The sequence below is a fragment of the Cyrtonyx montezumae genome, unplaced genomic scaffold (assembly GCF_038088225.1).
Source record: "Cyrtonyx montezumae isolate F1298 unplaced genomic scaffold, pur_monq_1.0 scaffold_8, whole genome shotgun sequence".
In the NCBI taxonomy this organism is placed as follows: Eukaryota; Metazoa; Chordata; class Aves; order Galliformes; family Odontophoridae; genus Cyrtonyx; species Cyrtonyx montezumae.
The window spans coordinates 26,180,963-26,201,273 of NW_027072089.1; the positions used below are offsets into that span (position 1 = coordinate 26,180,963).

Consider the following 20,311-nt stretch of genomic DNA (forward strand, 5'->3'; position numbering starts at 1 on the left):
AATCTCGGACACTGTTATTTCCCCCAGTCACAGGGGGGCTGCTATTTAGCTGAGTTGGAAATAGTTAAAAACACAATCCGAGTTGGCCATACAGATGTGCACAGGATATTTTTGCTGTCACTTGTCATAGTACAAGCAAGCAAACAAAACTAAAAGATCTACAGAAGAGCCTTCTCTTAGTATCTAGGACACCACAATGTGCTCCAGGCACTCCAGGTAAGTCTCCAAGCCAAACAAATGGCTACTAGCCCTGGGGCTCAAAGGAATGCACTGGTACCACATATAAAGCTGTTCCACTAACAGTCCAAACCACACAACCCTCTAGGATGGGGCTTCCATTAATTATCTTTTTCATTGCAATACTGCATCCAGCTGTGTGCACAAGTGAGGCATCGAGGTCTCTCAGAACAGCAGGACATAACCTAATTAAAACTGATACCGAGACCAAAACGTTTCTGGCCTAGACCAAAATGAACGTTGAATTTGGAGGCTTTGGCAATTGTTTTCTGTTTGCTTGGTTTAAAACTCATTTTATAATATGGAAATCACACTATTCTTAGCAAGATTCGCCATTGTTAAGAACTGTATGAAATAAAACCACGCTAAATTGGAAGTTTATAACAGCATTACAGCTCTTTACGTCTGTATTCTAACAGTCCCTGTTGGGAAAGGACTGTGCTCTTAGGAAGCCCAGGCTGCAAGCTGCTTCATATCGTCTTCATCCTCCACTCTCTTCCTGGTTGAAACTGCACAGAGAAAGAGATAAACAATAATCAGTAACTGATAATAGCAGTTAGAACCACATCATTTGTGAACATCAGGACTTGCATAGTTCTTTTTAGTTTTAAGATCTTGGTCACTTTACTGAGGAGCAAGGTAAACACAGGTAACAGTGATGAAGCTGATGGCTTTGGCTCTGTACAACACTGCTTAGTGGCAACTACAGACATCAGTGTGTTATCAACACTGTTTTTCTCCTAGAACCAAAACAAAGCATCATAGCAGACACTCCGAAGAAAACAATTCCATCCCAGCTGAAACTAAGACAGAGACACAACAACATTAGCTCACATACAACCCCACTACGAACAATACAGGTCTCATTTACCTCCTACTGAAAGATTCCCACAGAAAATGTATTTAACCCCAAAAACCTCTTACAATGAGTGAGCAAACACTGCAACGCTATCTGCTCTCTCACCTCCATTAGCAGGCACAAATGACCTGTCACCAGCTGACTGTGCCAGCTTTCCAAATGCTGCTGAAGGGTTCTGCGTGCACATGTCTAGCCTCCAAATGGAATCACCACATTTTAATGAGAGTTGTTACTTATCAGAAAGGAGAAAGAAATTCCTAAACGTACTTTGCTCGAGTAACATCTGTGGCTACCTGCTTAACGGCTCTAGTCACAGCAGTAGCAATACTCAGCTCAGCTTCCACACTCACTTTCTCATATATATATATTTTTTTTAAGCCCAAATCTCCTATCCTGTTTTCACACTGCCAAATTATAACCTTGTCCAAATAGTCTTCATTCAGTGACCTGCAAACCGCACACCCTAATGCCCAGGTTCAGCCACTGTTCTCCCCAGATCTGTGCTGTGTGTACGTCATGATTTGCACTACTGGGTGTGTGCACCAGCCCTGTGTGTTTGTTCTAGTGCAGCCAGTCAGCTCCTGCTGTGCTGCTGGGTCTACCATCACAGGAGAGATCTTCAGTACCACTCTGAGGACTCAAGCTGGGAGAAGAACACAGAAAACCAACAGTCCAGTTCTTACTCTGCAGGTGCCACTGGCCTACTGTTCAGCAGTCCATTGTTTTCTAGCTGTTCCTCCATTTACATAAGGAGGTGAGACCACGGTCCCAGTTGGAACATCTTAAATTGTTTCTCATAGATTTAAGTGTCACTTGCCAAATCACACACAAGAATCTTCAGAATGAGCTGATCTAGGCAACCTGTTCTGCAGTGTCCACCACACAGCTCCTGTCATGAGTGCTATCCTTGCCACTGAGTATCTACTCTCTTTTTACTAGCACCAGTACAAAGCAAGTCTTACAGCTCATAGAGAACTGAGACACAGTGAAAGATATAGTTAACAGTTGTCTGCCTCTGGCTTAATTCAAAACAAACACAGCATAACTACAGAAAAACAATACTATTGCTCAGTGTTGCAGGGAAAGAAACAAAAAGAATGACAATGATTCTTTAAATTTGTACACCTTGCTACCTCCTGCCTTTCTAATTACAGTATCAGTGGCAAATACCTAACCACTAACCTAAAAAGCTGAATTTTTGTGATGCAAACATTTTGTATCTAGGTCAGACTCTAATTAAAACAGACTGATAACTGATATAAGATCTTCCCATTCTCTGATGCTTTCACTATCTCAGTAGGAAATGCACCAGGATACATGAAAGGCCAAGTTTCCTGAATTTGCCTCCTCAAATCTGTTGATTTTGGTCCTAAAAGCTCTCGTAAGTCAAACTAGAACTGCTTTTCCTAATAAACTATGCAAAAACAGATAAGGAATCTGTAATACTTAAGAAATAAAAACAGAATTAAATACATATCTGTGATTCTCTCTTCCTCCTCTCCTACACACAGCAGGACTTAATCATGGGAAACTTAAAATGGCAAGCAAGCAGTTTACCAGGGCGAGAAGGTAGCGATGTGGATGGGACGCTTGGCAGTCTGACATCTCTCATTCTCTTGTTCATTTCTTCTTGCTCCAATTCTTCTAATTCTGCCATCAACTCATCCTGAATTCAAGGAAAACATTAACAAATTCATTGTCCTGACAGTGATCCCAGTCAAGGGCACTTTTAACCACCATCAAGTAAAATATTACTGAAATAACAGTTTATGGTTGATAAACAAATATGATAAAGTAGTGTAGTGCAAGTAGTTTTCACTAGCTGTGATCAATAACAATAAACCATCACTGCAAGTTTAAATAACAGTGATGAAAGTTAGAAACAGGTCAAAGGATAAAATTAGAAAGAAAAATGCCAGCATAGTACTCATGACAAAAAAGCAAACAGAGAGAAAAGTCCAAATGCCTCCATCAGATTTGTTCCAAATCTAGAGTCTGTACATTTTAACCAGATTCTCATTTTAATGTGCATCTTTTCCCATTTTAAAACCCATAGAGTTTCCACTGGTTCTAGGGCAGACTGTCATTAATTGTTGTGCTTCCACCCTTTTACGCTAAGCCTAGGATTACATGTGATTCCAAAGCTGCACTAGAATGAGAGTTGTTCTCCTGAGTCTTGTCACTCACTCTTGAAGTAAATAACACCGTTGGGCTTTTAGCTACAGAAGTAAATTTGGACAGACAGTCTCATCTACAAGTATAATATTAAAGAATTCACACTTCTTAAAAAGCCAAACATTTATTCCTTGGATTCTACTCAGGTATGGTAGGATCTTGTTTTACATTCTTCCTCATACATACACTGCGATCCCAGGGAAAAATAACTCTTATGTTTATGTGTCTATTTTGAGTAGTACCAATTACATGATTCAGTGGTAGGCATGCGAAGAGGAAATCCAAGTGCATGGTCAAAATGTCCTTCAAATTAAAAGAAAAAATTAAGTATCCTCCTCTAATATAAAACACCTGAAAACCTAGTGATTAAGCCACTGATTCTCATACTCTTAAGCTGAAGTAGCACACAAACTAGATCTCCCAGTGACTGGACAAGTACTGTAAACTTTAGGCTCCTATGCAAAAGCAGGTGGTGGTACAGTGATGTCCCACATGACTGACAGTGGCTTATTTTGCCAAAACAGGAAACACCCATTAATTCTGACCGGGATCTCTTAGGAAAATTCGGGTCAATTTGCACTATGCCTAATGTATCTAGACCTCTAAAAGTTAAGCACTGATGAAAGGAATCAATTAATTGGAAGGCTGGGAATTGCTCAATTCTTTAAGAGATTATTCAAATGATTTCTAGTGCTTGGTCATTCTAACACAAAGTAGTACATTTAGTTTGACTTTGTATTTTAACTCAGTCTGACCTCCAGCTCTACTTGCCACAGACCAAGCAAAGTATACACAACCTCTGAGCAGTAAGGACCTCCTTAGACACACCAAGTCAAGCCCAACCACTGGATGAAAGCCACTGCAACAAAGTTTCAGAAGGTCCTGAAAGGCACCTAGGAAAAGAAAGCTCTAGAAGAGAATCCTCGCTGCTTGAGACAGGAATTACTTCTACATTATTTTCTACTTTTGTAGCAAATCCAGAAAATAATGTAAGGACCAGCATGTCTGAGCACCAAAACAATATAATACTTTAAAATGTGGCCCATGTACGCAGAATTTGGGAACAGCAGCCTGCTCAGGGTGCAGTGATAGCAAAATGCACTTTGTTAAATGAATGCCTGCTTGGAGCACAACAAATTATAACTTTCAGTATCCATTTAGAGCAGTAATTACATGCTTTAGTGACCTTCTGCTTCCACGGTGCAACCGGGAACACTCCTATTGAAAATAACTATGGCACTAGACTTGAAACTTCCTTTTTATTAGTTTATATTTTTATGTTTCTTATTTCTATAAAGATAAAATTAAACATAAGACGTCATACATAGAATAACCTAAGAACCACGAAACTTGACATCTTTTGAGAAATAGAACTCTGGAACAAACCACTGTACCACAAAACAAATACGGAGTGATTTGAGAGCCAAAATTCAGTTTTTACTAAAATACCAACCTCATCAAACTCATCACCAAATGCAGCTCTGTTTGAGATAGCTTCTGAAATTTCCTGAGCAACATCTTGCTGTTCAGTGATATCTTGCATCAAGTCATCGATTTTGTTCAAGTCCCTGGCAAAATAAAAGGGAACAGTTTTTAGAGATACGTTATTCAAACTCTGCAGAAGGCACTCAGAAACACCTAAAGAGACCCTAGTTTACTTCTGTTTAAAGAGAAGAATTCATGTGGAGTAATTTCCCTTACTTAGACCTTAATGTTTCCTGTCAAGCTTTAGTGCATTTCACTCAGTCCAATTCCTTCCACTGTGGGATAACAACACAAGTCACTCTGCAGTAGCCCATGCTTCCCCTCTCTATGCTTCTCATACATCCATCAGCCAACAGCCACAATCACTGAGCAGACCACATCTCCTTCCTGAGGTCAGCATCTTTATAGATGGATCTTTTTTGATGTTAAGCATTCACCAGAACTCAGGGAAACACAGAAGCAAATCACACTTAAAAATTTCCCATTATTGTTAACCTCATTATTGTTTTGGTTCTTGTTTACTTTTGCCAGAACAACCTTCCTGATATAACTGTTTATTCAGGCAGGAGAATGCCTCACAAAACAATATAGGACATACTAAAGTATTATAAACACACACACAAAATACCCTATCTTCTCTTCAAGCCTAACTAGTACTTTGAGTCATACAGTCCAGCTTAGAAACTTTGAGGAAGAACATCCACTTAGTTGAAGAAATTAAGTTTTCCTCTGGAAAAATTGAGGGTAGCAGCAGGTCTCTGCTGCCAAGGCGTGTTTACTAAAACAAAAAAGTGCCACCTGGATGTCTTTAGTTAGCTGAACTTCCATCTTAACTTGCTGCTAAGAAAAGCTATCTTTTTTCTACCAAATATAACACAACAGGACCAACAACATTCCTGACATTTAAAGCTTGAAACAAAATGAAGTCAAAACTGGATGACTGGATACAACAGATAGCAGCAAGGATATAGTTTAAAAGTCATTACCAAGCTCATTTTGAAAGCTATTAGAAGTGACTTACATATTTTCATGCACTTTTTTCATAGCTTGTGCAGCATAACCCATATTCTTGAGCACTTCTGTGTTCGTGTGTGAATTTTCCAGCGCCTCTCTCTGGAATTCGATGGTTGAGAGCGTCCCATCAATTTGACTCAGCTGCTTCTCGTATCTCTTTTTTCTCTTCAGTGCTTGTAGGGCAGCTGGAATACAGAGAGGCACAGTACACTGTGTATTTTCATAGTGAAACACAAGGTGAAACACAAGGACAAGCAGTTCAGTAACAGTCTGACCAGGAGAAGTCGCAGCTCTCACCCTCCTACCTTACTAGCAGAGAGGCAAACTTTGACCACACCAGATCAGCAGTCTGTTTGTCACCAACATGCTGTTGCATGAACATGCTTGGAAGCCTCTTTTAGTTTAAATCCTTTCAGAACAGGCAAGAGCAGCTTCTTCTCCACTACAGAAGATCTTGAATTCCATCACGTGCATGTGAGCAAAACAGGGAAGATAGGGATGAAAAGGAGAAACATCAAAGAGAAATCAGAAAGTAGGAAATAAGAAAGAAAGAAAAGAAGAGGTTGCAAAACCTAAGAAAAAAAACTAAGGAAGACAGCAAGAAAATCTGGCATAATGGCCACCTCTCCATCAACGATGTTTTCAAAGTTTTGTCTCAGCAGCAGAAAGCATCGTGTAATGTTCCAATGACCTAACCTCAGGTCAGAGGGAGGATTCACGCTTTTCTGGCTTTCAGTTTTATCTTTTGTTCCTTGTAGTCATCAAGGAACATAATTTAAAACTCAAATCTTGAAAATATATAGAAGATATAAAGCTTTTGTGGATGAGGCCGCAGTTAAATCCAGCACCTCACTATTATCTTTGTAAATCAGGGAGATTAGTGTTTTGTATTTGCTAAGTTGTAAGCAGCATACTTTGCCCAGGGTAAATCATTACCAGCATAAATGCACGTGACAAGCAGAAAGAGAAAAGGGCTTTCACTCAGTTTCTGGGTGTGGAACCCACAAGCATTTCCTGACCACTATTCTACATGTGCCAGGCAATAAAAAAGCATACAAAAGAGGCTAAGCTCTGGACTTAAAACAAAAAATAATTTAAAAGAAAGAAACTATTGCTCTTCCAAAGCCAGTTATTAACAGTGTATTTTTTCCTGTTCTATTTAATTTTTTCACCACTTTCAGAGCCAACATGCAACTGCAGTCCCCAGTCAGAGGATAACAGCAATTACTGTTGGTGTTCTGTTTAAATGACAGTCCATGTGTAAAAACAATTAACCTGGACACTGGGGCACCCAGTTCTCCAAATAAAGCAAGGTTCCTCTAAAATATTCATTTACTGCTTTACCAACAAGTGCTTGAACTGACACAGTCAAAACTGCCATCATTATCTGCACAAGGACGGGCATTCCCAGAGGATGTGAAATACAGTGTCTTTGGAATCTACAGGGAAGTGTATGAGGACAATCAAAATGGATAACTCAGTGTTCAAACTCAGCATATACCCAGCTTTTGGGACACAGTGTGAAGCTTCGCAGTCCCAAGCATGCATACAGACTGGGCAACAAGCAGACTGAGTGCGGCCCTGCAGAGGAGGACATGGGGATGGTGGGGGATGAAAAACTGGACGTGAGCCAGCAGAGTGTGCTTGTAGCTCAGGAAGTCCACTGTTTCCTGGGCTGCAACACAAGAGGGGTGGCCAGCAGAGGGAGGGAAGTATTGTCCCCCTCTAGTCTGTCCTTGTAAGGTCCCCATCTGGAGTACCAGGTCAGGGTCTTCCATCCTAAAAAGGAGATGGGGCTTTTGGAGCAAGTCCAGGGGAGGACACGAGAATGAGCAGAGGGCTGGAGCACCTCATCCATGAAGACAGACTGAGACAGTTGGGGGTGTTCAGTCTGGAGAATAAAAGACTCCAGGGAGACCTTAGAGTGGTTTTTCAGTGACGTACAGAACAAAGCACTTGTTAGCAAATCCGGGTGTAACATATTCCCACACCATACTGCATGATCTTCTCACTTTATTAAATGAACGCCTTTAGTTGCACACAGGTCTGTAATCACAGACCCCACAGATAAAATATGAACATTTTGTTGTTACTTTTAAGTGATTTTCCACTGTACATACAAGCATTTTAAAATCCGTGTACCAGCTCTAGTAAGAACAATATTTAAATGCTTCACAGAAATGCTACTGCATAATAAACCAAAACATAATTCCTATTTTAAAAACATGAAAAATTGAAGAGAACATCAACTTACTTTACTGAAGTTCTAAGACTGACACTGAAAGACAGTGTTGCCCACTTCCAAGATTTCAGAAAAGGAAAGACAGCCAGGTAGGATAAGTCTAAGGAGGGTCAGAGTCTGAGGAAGCAAGCATAATACCAGTTTAACCAGGAAGAGGTGGAGGTCTTCACCAGGACAAAAATACTCTGTTTTACTCCAAAGAAGCAGATTCAACTCTTGCATTTCAAGTGGTTAACAATTCTTTCTAGTTTGCCAACTTGTCCTACAAGCAAGACACAGCTCATTAAAACTAGGAACCACTGCTTTTAATCTGAGATTTTATTCTATTTCCCAGTTTAGTGGCTGGAACAGCAATAGGCTGTTATGTCAGTTTAGGTGTACACACTGAAGAACTACTGTTATTTACACACAATTCTCCAGTATCACTGCTGAGCTTATGCTTAGTAAGGAAGAAGAGACGACCAATGTTGGCCACTTCTGGCAAAGGCAACAGTAATTCTGACCACCCTGAATACCCAAGTTTCTAAAGTAAAGAACAAAAACAGTGGCACAGTTGTGGCACTTAAAAAAAAATTATCACCGTGCTTTCTCATTTTATCTATAAGCCCTCCACCAATCCTCCACCCTCCACCTTCTGTCAGTACAGGAGTTGGTAATCTCATATTCTGAAGTAAAATTAATAACATTGTCTAATAACCCTTAAAATTTCCCAGGAGGAAACTGGTTATGTCTTCAGAAGACATAACACCACCGTGAAAACACTGGATCTCTTTCTTGTCTACAGTTCACAGAAACTCCACTTCATGTCTCCTAAGGGACTGATGGATTACAGAATCTGAGCTCAAACTAGGGACACCCAGAAGAAATGCTGCTGAGGCCATAAAAATCACACCACCTTAAGATCATTATCAGTACTCTGAACCTTAAAAGCCTTGTGAAGGAAGCCACATACAATGCAAAGGAAGCCTCGGTTACAACTGAGGCAATAAATGAACTACAACAAGGCACTTGACTCATTGTAACCACTCCAGCTGACAGCAAGATACCTTGAATGTGACCAAAAAGTGCAGAGAACAATGGCTGTAAGACACAGAACAAAGAGACACTTACAGGCTTCCTCCTCTCTCCCTGCCACAAACCTTCAGTCCTGACCTGTCACACACCTTTGCTGCAGTGATGACAGCCCTGTCCCTGCCAGCATGCAACTACCACATTGCTCTTCAGTTTCTGGTTACAAGTAGCTCATTGAAAAGGAATGCTACGTGGCTACATGAACCCTGCCCAAATGTGCTACACAGCATACTTAACAGCATCCACTCATATAAGCCTACCTCTTATTCCAACCTTCTTTACAGGTTTTGTCCTCAATATTATTATATGGCTCTCTGGGTTGAGCTTTATTCCTATTCTGGATAGAGAAAAAGAAAAACAAAAGAAGAGGAAAAAAAAAAAAAAGAAGAAGAAGAAGAAAGAGGTATGGCTTCTTTCATTTCACTACTAATGTACTTCTTTTCATTCATCCTTATTTTAGGATCTGTGATAGACTTCAGGCAGAAAAAAAACTACTTTCACGGGCACATATACACTTCATAAACCTGTCCTTCTTAAATGGACAAAATAGGAATCAGTATGTCTGTGGAGGTATGAGATAGGACAGGTGAATGAAGATTCAAAGGCATAGGGATTATTGTAAGAGCAAACAAGCAGAAACAATTAGGCAGCTTTTAAAGAATGGAAGACAAACGTTTCGCAGGACTACCCTGGAGAGACATTCTCTTGTGCTTTGTGCTTATTCATATATTCAGCACTGCTGATGAACTTGCTTTAAACAAATCAACCAAGAGTCCTGGTCATCATCTCATCAGTCAGCAGTGGAGGCAGTACCCCTCCATGTGCTAAGAGAATACCCGATATGCAGGTGGGAAGCTTCAGGCAAAGGAGCTTCTCTGTGGTGAGCTGTATTGGGTCTTAACCCACAATCATAAAGGAACTGGGTGTTGTCATTGCTAACCTGGACACAATGAGCTGTAGAAGCTCAAAGAAAACCCAGCAGCTTGCATCTCTCCAGCACTAGCCCTATTTCTCAACTCGAGCCTCATCAATTCTGATACTTCAGATCATTTTCTGTCCTTTAAATTTTTCTACACGACCTCCAGGATATTGAAGATGAATGGCTAATGTGCCACTGGAGTCAGCAGCCGCACACTGGTTGAAACATCAAGAGACACTCAAGAAAATAAGGCAAGAGACATCAAAGAAATCCTGAGTTCTGATCTGATACGGTGAGACATTAAAAGGCAATGCTAGTTGTGCAAATAACTACTGTTCATCATGACATAGCCTCTCCACGGGGGATTCCAGCATGCACTGCTGCTCAGAAAACCCTGTGGTAGTCTAGCTACAGTAAAATACTATTAGGTAACATGTCAAATGTATCATCCCCAAAGCACAGCTAATTTTGGATTAAATATGGGAACTGCAGAGACACACACTTTATGAAAGAGAAGCCAAATATATATAGGCAACACTTCAGATCCATTTACATAGCTAATATGCTACAGCTTTAAGGCAAGATAATCTTCTGACGTCACATGAACCCATCCAAGACTCAGACTCATCTGAACTCACTAAGAATTGTTAGTCCTTAAATATGATCTCACTTGTGTCAGTAAAACTGACTCAGGCTCACAAGCCCAAAAATCAAATGAGATCATACTAATCTGTTGCATTGTCCATGCCTGCATAAATCCTGCTTCATCCCAGACACTCCTGTTTTAAGTTCCACAGGCTCCTCCACAGGTATAATTATGAACAGTTACCCACCAGCTCCTTTTGAAATATTTGCTTTAAACAAGGCATTGTAGATTGAAACCTTTATTCTCTCATTCACACGTTGTGTTTACACAGTGCTACAATAGTTGCAGTCTAGCACAGATTTCCTCTGTCATAGCACAGTGAGCACTAGTGTTGTTATACATTAATGAACGGTGATAAAAACTAGCACAAATGTCACATCAAACGAGAGATATTCCTGGGGAACTAAGCTTGCTCAGGCTGCCAAATTCAAACGTTTTGGCACAGCAAGGTGAGTTTCTCTCATTTTTCATGACTGTAGTTTCATCACCTACTCTTGGCTTTAGAGCCATTTTTTGCATTAAAAAATTCCCTCTCTCCACTTCTTGCCCTTCTTTCTCTTTACTGACCTTAACTGTGGGTCACTGAGCAAATGACAAGAAAGATAAAAAGGAATTCTTATTAACCATGATCAGTTCAACAACCCAGTTTGCAACATGACTCTTCATACACCTGAACAGATAAAACCAGGGGGGTTGCACACCGAGTGCAGCAGAGCTAAAAAAAAAAAACACCTGAGAGAGAAGCTTCACAAGCCTAATGACACATGTTTTAAGCATAAGGCAATGGCTTGACTAACAACTAAAACCCACATAAATCAGCCAGGTTGCAAAAGCAGATCCACCTTCTCCCAGTAATATGTAATTGCTGCCTCTGTACCACCTTCTCAGTCCCCTCTTCCCAGGTGCCTGAGCTCTTCTGCAGCTGTGGAGCCAGAGAAACTTAACACAGCCTGGGTAAAAACAACCTAGCTGAAAAAAAGTAAGACATTTTATAGCTGCTTTCTGGAACACACCCTTCCGGAAGCCCTGACAACAAAAGGATGGGAGTAGAGTAGGGCAGGAATGAGGCAGGAAACTGCAGTAATGCCAGCTTAAAGTACAGGCTTGGCACGAAGTTCTACAGCAGCACGTCTAGGTCTTGGCAGGAATTGCTACAAGCACAGGAATTAGACTGTTTCCTCGTGTCAGTCCCACTGCCCGTGCACAGTGACCCAGCTCTGGGAGCTATCTGGTCTCTGCATCCCACAGTGGGAGTTTGCAGCTGGATCCCCTCCTCCCTGACCTTGCTTGCTAGGCCAGCACAATGACCCAGAGCCTACACAAGAGGCCCAGGGAGATGCTCCAGTAAAGTCAGGGTAGTCTGTAAGAACTCTGTAAGAATTCTGTATGACATCTAGAACATTACAACTCCCAATGCAACATCCTTAAGAGCTCACATGCCACAAATGGGCAGGTTTGGCAGCTGGGCGGGCTTTGCTCCCTCAGACCTTGCCTTAAAACCTGCCCAATTCCTATTGATGTTTTTTAATCCTAACTAAATACTTCCTGTTAACAACTATTAGGTGCTAAAGGATTACAAACACATTAAAGGGATAACCAAAGCACTCCTCACAAGCTCTAAATTCTACAGCATTAGCTTTTTTAAATTATCCATCAACAGAAGGAGCAGGTGAAAGAACTACTCTTTTGTTACAGTGTGAATCTCTGAATCAGAGCATTTTGCCTCTGTTTGGAAGCATTTAAGAAAAAATAAGTCTTGGAGCAGACAACAAGGATTCCAGGTGTCTTAAAGAAGTAATTACCTTGTTCCTTGTTTCTCAAAAGCCTGTGTGTCCCTGTGGTTCCAACCATTTGCTTCCCAGAGGCGACAGCACTGATGTAAGCAGGATCCTGACCTTATTTATTACCACCCACTGGACTACAGGCATGAAACCAGTTAAGAATAAAGCATCCTCTTATCAGTCCAACATAACGACTCCACAATGCACCACACACAAATGGATACCAAAGTCACCACAGCGGCCTACTGCAGGAACCTGGCCATCTGAAGACCCGCAACCCACACAGGTCGCTGCCGAAAGGTGCAGCCGGGACGGGGGCTCACCTCGCCTGTTCTTGGTGCCGTGCTGCCGCGCCAGCGCCAGCTCCCTCTCAATCCTGGTCTCCAGGTACTCCTGCTTCTTGCTGAGCATCTCCTCCGTCTCCCGCAGCCGGGCTAGGGCTTCCTGCGGCGAGGGCCCCCCACGGCCCTTAGAGGCCGCGGAGCCGCCCCCCTTGAAGAACCTGGAGATCTTGCTCATCGCGGTGTCGGAAGGCTCTGCCCGGGCCGGGCCGCCCTAGAGCCGCGAAGGCACTTCCCGGGCCGCGGTACGGCACCTGGCGGCGGGGCGGGCCGGCCTCACCTCCCTCCCCCTGATGGCGCGTGCCCCCTAACCGGCGAGAAAGCTCCGAGCTCCGCGAGCAGCAACGGCGTCCGCGAGCAGCGGGCGGGACGGGCGGCGGTGGTGGGAGCGGCAGCGGGGAGGCTCCCGCCCGCCTGCCCGCCTGCCCGCCTGCCCGCCTGCTTTCTCCCGGAGGAACGCTCCTGCCGCGTTTCTCTGCTCTGCCCCTTCTTGCGCTGAGCTCTCACAGCCTGCTTTGCAGGAGTATGAAAAGCACGGTCCCGCTCCGCAGTAACTGGACATCGAAAGTTTAGGGATAGCTCTGCAGCTTGTGTTTCTGCCAGTCTGAGAATCGTAAAGGTTGGATCATCTAGTCCAACTGTCAATCCATCCACACCGTACCACTAACCGTGTTTCTCAGTGCCACATCTCCGCGCTTCTTGAACACGGCCAGGGACGGTGACCCCACCACCTCCTGGGCAGCCCGCTGTAGTGCATTACCATTCATTCTGAGACGAATTTTTTCTGAATGTCAGAACTGAACCTCTCCTGGCACAACTTGAAGCCATACCCCTCATCCTGCCACTGCTACCTGGGAGAAGGTACCGACCCCACCCACCCACAACCTCCTTTCAGGCAGCTGTAAAAAGCAATAAGTTCTCCCCTGAGCCTCCTCTTCTTCAGATCAAATAACCCCAGTTCCCTCAGCTGACAGAACCACAAAGTAGGAGTTGGAAGGGACCTCTGGAGATCATCCAGCCCAACCAACCCCTCTGCTATAGCAAGTTCTCTACAGTAGGTTGCACGGGAAGGTGTTCATACAGCTCTTGAATATCTCCAGAGAAGACTCCACAACCCCTCTGGGCTGCTCGTTCCAGCACTGTCACCCTGACAGAAAAGATTTATATTGCGTTTGTATAGAACTTTCTGTATTCCAGTTTCTCCCCACTGCCTCATGTTTGATTGCTGATCTCCATCGAAATGAGCCCACTCTCGTGGACCTGACTCCCACATTTTAGTTACTTATATGAAGTGATTAGATCCCCTCTCAGCCTTCTCCAGACTGAAATGACTCAGGTCAGATGCTGTGTCGTCCTTCATGGGACACGCTCAATGACCTTAATGTCTTTGTCTTCCAGAGAGCCTCATACTGCAGGAGTGTTTTCAGAGGAACAATCACCTCACTAACAATGCCAACTGGCCATGAACGTGCCAGCACCTGATGTATGATGTTGGTGACATGCAGATGACACAGACTCCTCATAAATACTGGGTGCAGAAGTCACAAGCTCCGTGGTGGCGAGTGGCAGCTGTTAGTCATGCTCTGCTAGAGGACACTCGTGCATTAACACCCTGAGGCTCTCGGGTGGCCTCACCTCAAGCACTGCACGCAAGTTTGAGTGACCCAACTCAAAAGAAAAAGCAGCGCAAAACACTTGCCCCGCCCCCCGGCAGCAGCAGGCGGAAAGCCCGGCTCCTCCAGCAGCCCGACTGCGCCTGCGCGCCGCGTTCTGTCCGTCCCCCACCCCTTCCGCCTGTGGCGGTGCGCGAAGAAAATGGCGGAGCTGTTGTTGGGACAGCACTGCGGGGTGCCGGACTGCCGCCAGCTGGGTGAGCAGCGGGGCTGCAAGGCGCTGTGGGGTGGGAGCGTCCTGCCATAACCTCTGTTATTGTTCTGTTTTTCCGCTCCTCCCCCGTCGTTGATGTTCGGCTATGGCCCGAGAGCGGGCGTTGGCTGCGCGCCAACGAATGAATGAAGTGTTAAGTGTAAGCGATGAGCGTTTGTCTGATGGCTGGTGAAGTGCTTCAGTTTCAAAGGTTGATATTAGGGGGAAGGAAAAAAAAAACACCATTACTTTAGAAATAGAAAGCCAACTATGTTGTTAAACTGAAAACAAATTTCCCTTTCTTTCAGACTTTCTGCCCTTTGTATGTGATGGCTGTTCAGGTGTTTTTTGGTAAGTTTTCCTGTAAGTATAGCAGTTCTAGACATAAATGTTTTATGAATGTGCAGTAACTCAAGCTAGATATGTTCAGTTAAAAAAAAAAAAAAAGCTTTTTCTTGGCCTGGCCCATTCTCCCAAGCAGCTGTTGTAGAGGTATTAAGTCAGAGTGTCTCTAGGATGTGGTTGGAAGGCACAAGGGTTAGACCTCGGTTTGTACTGATGGTGGTATTTGTTTTATGTAGAACATATATATATTTATTTCTTCCAGGGTTTCAGATCAGAGTACAGAAATGATTAGCTGTCTTAAGTTGAGGGGAGATCTAAAAAATTCACTTTAAAACTGCAGATGCTTTCAAGAGGTTTCTGGTGTTGTGGAGGGTGATCCAAAATCCATTAAGGCAGACAAATTCCAGTTGCTTTGAGCTGAATTTTTAAGCATGCTAATGACCTTAGTGCCTTGGAATGCTTCATTAACTTAAGTCCTGAGAGATAAATAACTGTTGTGGTTTAACTTGTCAGACAGCTAAGCACCACACAGTCATTTGCTCCTTAGAATAAATTTTGAGAATTTTAGTTGAAGTGCTGCTATGATAAAACTTGTCAGATTCCTCTTAAAAGACTTAAATGTTTTTATGTGCAGTTTTCTTCTCTTGGAATGATGGTAATGTGATATTTTCTTCTTTTGCCACTGAGTCTTCAGCACAGAAGCCGGGATGCTCATAGATGTTCTGAGGTAATCTAATAATATGACTACCTTAAAGTTCTATGCGCTGAACTATTTTCAGATTAGGCATACGTTATTAGTATGTAACTATGAATTATTAAACTGAGAGAGCTTGGTAAGCTTAAAAAATGAATGTACTCCTTGTATCTCAGAATTAAGTGTGATTAGGAGGATGGTTCTTTTTCTAGCAGCTGAATTAATGAAAAAATAAGGGAGAATTGCTGAACTAGTTTTTCCTGTAGAATGGAGCAGGCACAGTCCTTTAGAGTAACCAGGCTGATGACTTGTCTGTAGTATGTTTATTTACGCAGAATATTTTGTACTAATGCTTAGGTGAACATAAGAAACAATTCTGCAAAACCAGATGAGCACCAATCTTACCTGTGCTCATATAAGGACTGCCATGTGAAGGAACTTTTGCCAGTTTTATGTCCCTACTGTGAAAAACATTTTTGCCTGAGGTGAGTGAACAGGGTGTTCAAACATAAATGCTTGTTCATTAGTGCATAGGGGAAAAATTAATGCAAGTTTTTATCTCATTTATAGACATCGACATCAATCAGATCATGAGTGTGAGAAATTGGATGCACCAAAACCTCGAATGGCTGCCACTCAGCAGCTAGTTAAAGATATTATAGGCAAGTACTTTGGAATATATATACTATAGTTTTCTTCAGAAGGCTCGTGACCTTCTTTTAATGGTCTAGGCTTGACCTAGATGGGAGTATCTTGCCTTCAGGAGTACATGGGGTTGACAAGTAAGGCTCATAGTGTAGAGATAGAATATAAACTTATTTCAAGATGTGTTCATAAGAAATTCGACTCATACTAACAGGAATAATATTGTTCTCAGATTCTAAGAAAAGTGAAGAAGTAAAAAGCAAAAAACGTAAAGGAGCAAGGAACAGTGAAACAGCAGCAAAAGTGGCATTAATGAAACTGAAAATGCATGCATGTGGTGACACGTCCTTGCCTCAGGTAAGTCGTGCTTGCTTTCAGTAAATGACTTCTCTAAGGAAGGAATACATTTTTCTAAATTTCTTGTTCTTCTGTTTCCCTCAGTTTGTTTTTGGATTTAATTCACCAAGTCATTCACACACACATTTCAGCCTGGCATTCAAAAGCTGTTGCACTGATCCTGTGTGTTTTCTAAGGGGTCTGTTTAGAGCTTATAGCAGTCAGGTCATTTATAACAGAGTTGTGTTGAGCACACCAAGTTTAGGCCTCTGATATTTATAATAATGAAAGCATTCTATCTGATAATTTTGTTGTTAGCTGTGTTTAATTGTTGTTTTTAAAACAATTGCAGCCATTCAATTACTGAGTCGTATGGATTTATTTTTCTCTACTTTGTCGTGCTTAAAATTAGCTAATTCTGCATGTAGCAGAAGACCTATTACAAAGACCTGCTTGTTATGCTCCTCATAGATAGTGCTACTTTAAGAAATATTTGCTGAAGAGAGACTGATTAATTTCAGATATTATGGAACATAATTTTAAGAATTCTGCTGTCAGTACTTATAAGAAAATTTTAAAAGTGGCCTCCTATTTCAAAGCAAGTAAGGTCTAACAAATTTAACATGAATTACTATATGCTAGTTTTTCTCATTATTAATTTTCTTATTTGGATATTAATTCTCCAACCATCTAGAATAGCAATAATTTTAAGACTGATAAATAAACTCCAGAATCTCTGTCTATTTAATTGGCCTCCTAGTCTCTCTATAGATATTTTTTACTCCTCTCTACTGCCCAGCTTGTTCTGGTTTGACAGACTTTTTTAATGTGAAGTTTCTCAAATGCTTCTTAGGCATATTAATTCTCTCATCACTATATAGTGAAGTTGTACGTGTTCAAAACTTGACTGAATCTGACTTAATACTGCCTGATCATTCACTGTGGTTAGGCTCAGCTTTCATTATGCCTTGCTTTGAGAATGGTTTGTACCGTGTGACCCCAGAGGTCCTTCCTGACCTCTTAAGATCAGGAAAAAAAGGGACTATCTTAAAATATCTTTTCACTCTTGACAGAGATCAGCTTTCTGCAGATAATTGCTTTTTTTGGGTACTACTTTCAAGACTGGGCAGCTCAAAACAGGAGGGACATGTGGCAATATAGTGTTAGTTATTGCATCCTTGATTGACTGATATTCTCTTGGATATGGCACAGAAATTCCAGGAGGAATATTCCACAGTTAGGGATACAGCAGCAGAATGAGCAGCTTTGTGAATTATTTTGCAGTGAGCTGTGGGAGACTGCCTCGTCATCCTTAGAACTGGAGGAGGAAGTGGAGGAAGGTGCTAGGACACTGTTAGAAGCTTACATAGTGTGTGTTTGTACTAAGATGGTTGTGTTAGCTGTTTCACAAGTTGTAGTCATTTACATTTTAGAAAGATTCAAGTCCTACTTCCATTTCCCCTTTGTAGTATTCCTGGGTGTTACACGTTTTTGTGTGAGGAAAATGGCAGAGGTTGAAAATCATAGTCAGATTAATGAACAAGCTGGGAAGAAGGATTGATCTGTGTTGGTTTTTTTCCTAGAGAAGGCTTTAATAAATCCTTGAAAAAGAAGACCTCTGTATTGTTTGACAATGTCTGGCTTGGATTCATAAAGGACAAATTCAGCTGATGAATACACCAATGCATATGTCTGGAATAATATTTTGCTTTTCTAATTCTGTTTTGTTTTATTTTTTATCTTTTATAAGTACAGCTCATTTTTATGTTTTTCTAGACAGAAAGAATTTACTTTCAAGTACTTTTACCAAAGGGAAACAAGGAGAAAAGCAAGCCTATGTTCTTCTGCAGTAAGTGGAGTATTGGCAAAGTAGTAGATTATGCAGCTTCCTTAGCAAGCCTTAAAAATGACAACAACAAATCAACAGCCCAGGTAAATCAGTAATACATATATATATTATTCTTTTTTAACCTTCCCTCCCTCTCTTCTTAGCTCCCTCCCTTTTTTTGCATCTTGGGCAAATTTTGATGCTAATTTGTGTTATTTTTTTCTTGCAGAAATTGAGGTTATGCCATACTGCCTCTGGAGAAGCCTTGCCATTTGAGCACACATTGGAAAAATGGCTATCTGATGAAGATAATCCATTATTCAATGGTGGGAATGTAATTCTAGAGTATCTTGATAATGATGTTTTATTTATAGAGGATACAGAGTCATATTTAAGTTAGTAACTCATTGAAAACAAAACAATAAAATAAGATTTTCTAGAAATGTGGTGTTCAAACCAAGACCAGTTTCCTCTTCACAGAACCGTAGAATGGCTTGAGTTGGGAAGGACCTTAAAGATCATTTAGCTCCAAGCATCCAGCTGTTGGCAGGGTGGAGACCCCGGGTAATTCATGGAATGGGGAGAGAATGGCTAGGAGTAAGGATGGCAAACTTTGGAGCAGAGATGTATTGGAGGCTTTGAGAAATCAGTGTGATTATCTTTGTAGGAAAAAGCAGTTTGGTCTTCAGTGGCTGAATATTCTGAAAATCTTTGATTCGCAATAGTGAATTGCTGTGCATGCATTTCTCCACTTCCTCCTGCCTCTTTCTGCAGCTGTCATCGTGTCTGGCATAAAAGGAATAGTTCTCCTCTTGTTTTTTCTTTTCCCTTTCCTCACACGTCCCTTCACACGTCACCTGTAAGTGAAACATGGCTTATGTGACCATTCTACCACCCCTCAACATAAACCTATTTGAATGAGATGCATGCCAGAATTGCCTGCACACCTCCTCTTCAGGAGTTTATTTACTTAATAATAGTTGGTTTAGTTTTTTTTCAGTGTGTGTAACTGCAGGCAAAATAAAATAAGATTTACTGGAGCGAGGGTGAATATAGACCAGGTGAAGCAGAAGTAAATATTTGGAGAGATCTCAGAGGTTTTGTAAGGAAGTTTGCTTTTACCAATTGCCAGTTAGTGCTAAGAGTTAGCAGCCTGTAAACGCCAGTACAAATAGAGCAAATCACAGTTGGTAAAACTCCAAAAGTTTTTTGCATTTACTTTCATCTTATTCCAAGACTGGGTCTGGGATAATATGCAGAAGCTCATCCTGCTCCATTTTCAGAAACTGAGAAGCAAAAACAAATGAAGGTATCCTGATGGACAAATAGGAGCACCACGATCAGGGCAGCTATACAGACTCTAGAAGCAAAAGCAGAAACTTTCACTGAGCTTCAGTATCTTGAGTTAGAATTGCTCAGATGTTAGCTGTTAGACTCTAGCTTATTGTTTGTTATTTCTCTGTGATAGTTTTAGAAAATGGATGAGGTTGAGGCTTGCAAATGTTTTACCTCTGAGGGTGCTGCAGGTTTTAGCTCCTTGCCTTGAGCTGCTTCGTGCACAAAATCTCCTTCCGTGTATTGATATAGAGCAAATGTTGGGAAAGCCTAAATTTACATCAAAAGCTCAACTTTGCCTGAGTATGTAACCTGTGAACCAGCTGGGTGATGCCAAAGCAAGCAAGAAGTAATATGTTGTGCTGAGAAAGTAGACAGCCATCTCTCAAACATTTTCATCAGTTTCTCTTTGTGTGTCTTTTAGAAAGAGAGAAAAGTATGTGACCTGTGGTGTGTGACCTACCTGGTCTGAAGATGTTCACCCACAGACCT

At 41.8% G+C, this 20,311-nt stretch overlaps 2 protein-coding genes across 2 annotated transcripts; one reads left to right on the forward strand and one right to left on the reverse strand.

The window, feature by feature from the left end:
• Window positions 1-304: 304 nt before the first annotated feature.
• On the reverse strand, window positions 305-13,102 carry CHMP4C (charged multivesicular body protein 4C). Its single transcript, XM_065752562.1, has 5 exons — window positions 12,753-13,102; window positions 5,778-5,955; window positions 4,725-4,839; window positions 2,654-2,762; window positions 305-746 (listed from the first exon to the last, which is right to left on the reverse strand). The coding sequence occupies exons 1-5, from the start codon at window positions 12,946-12,948 to the stop codon at window positions 682-684; spliced, it is 663 nt and encodes a 220-aa protein (XP_065608634.1). The 5' UTR covers window positions 12,949-13,102; the 3' UTR covers window positions 305-681.
• A 1,463-nt stretch (window positions 13,103-14,565) lies between these two features.
• ZFAND1 (zinc finger AN1-type containing 1) lies at window positions 14,566-18,925 on the forward strand. The gene is made up of 8 exons (XM_065752541.1): window positions 14,566-14,640; window positions 14,945-14,987; window positions 15,669-15,708; window positions 16,033-16,160; window positions 16,246-16,337; window positions 16,553-16,677; window positions 18,433-18,588; window positions 18,714-18,925. Exons 1-8 carry the CDS (start codon window positions 14,586-14,588, stop codon window positions 18,882-18,884), a joined length of 810 nt encoding a protein of 269 aa, XP_065608613.1. The 5' UTR covers window positions 14,566-14,585; the 3' UTR covers window positions 18,885-18,925.
• The last annotated feature ends 1,386 nt before the right edge of the window (window positions 18,926-20,311 follow it).

Coding starts and splice junctions, on each gene's coding strand:
- CHMP4C (XM_065752562.1), bottom strand. CDS start 12,948: ATGAGCAAGATCTCCAGGTTCTTCAAGGGGGGCGGCTCCGCGGCCTCT. Junction 4,840..5,777: donor AAAAAAGTGCATGAAAATAT/GTAAGTCACTTC, acceptor TTATTTTGCCAG/GGACTTGAACAAAATCGATG. Junction 747..2,653: donor ATCGCTACCTTCTCGCCCTG/GTAAACTGCTTG, acceptor TTCTCTGTGCAG/TTTCAACCAGGAAGAGAGTG.
- ZFAND1 (XM_065752541.1), top strand. CDS start 14,586: ATGGCGGAGCTGTTGTTGGGACAGCACTGCGGGGTGCCGGACTGCCGC. Junction 14,641..14,944: donor GCCGGACTGCCGCCAGCTGG/GTGAGCAGCGGG, acceptor CCTTTCTTTCAG/ACTTTCTGCCCTTTGTATGT. Junction 14,988..15,668: donor GGCTGTTCAGGTGTTTTTTG/GTAAGTTTTCCT, acceptor TTTGCCACTGAG/TCTTCAGCACAGAAGCCGGG.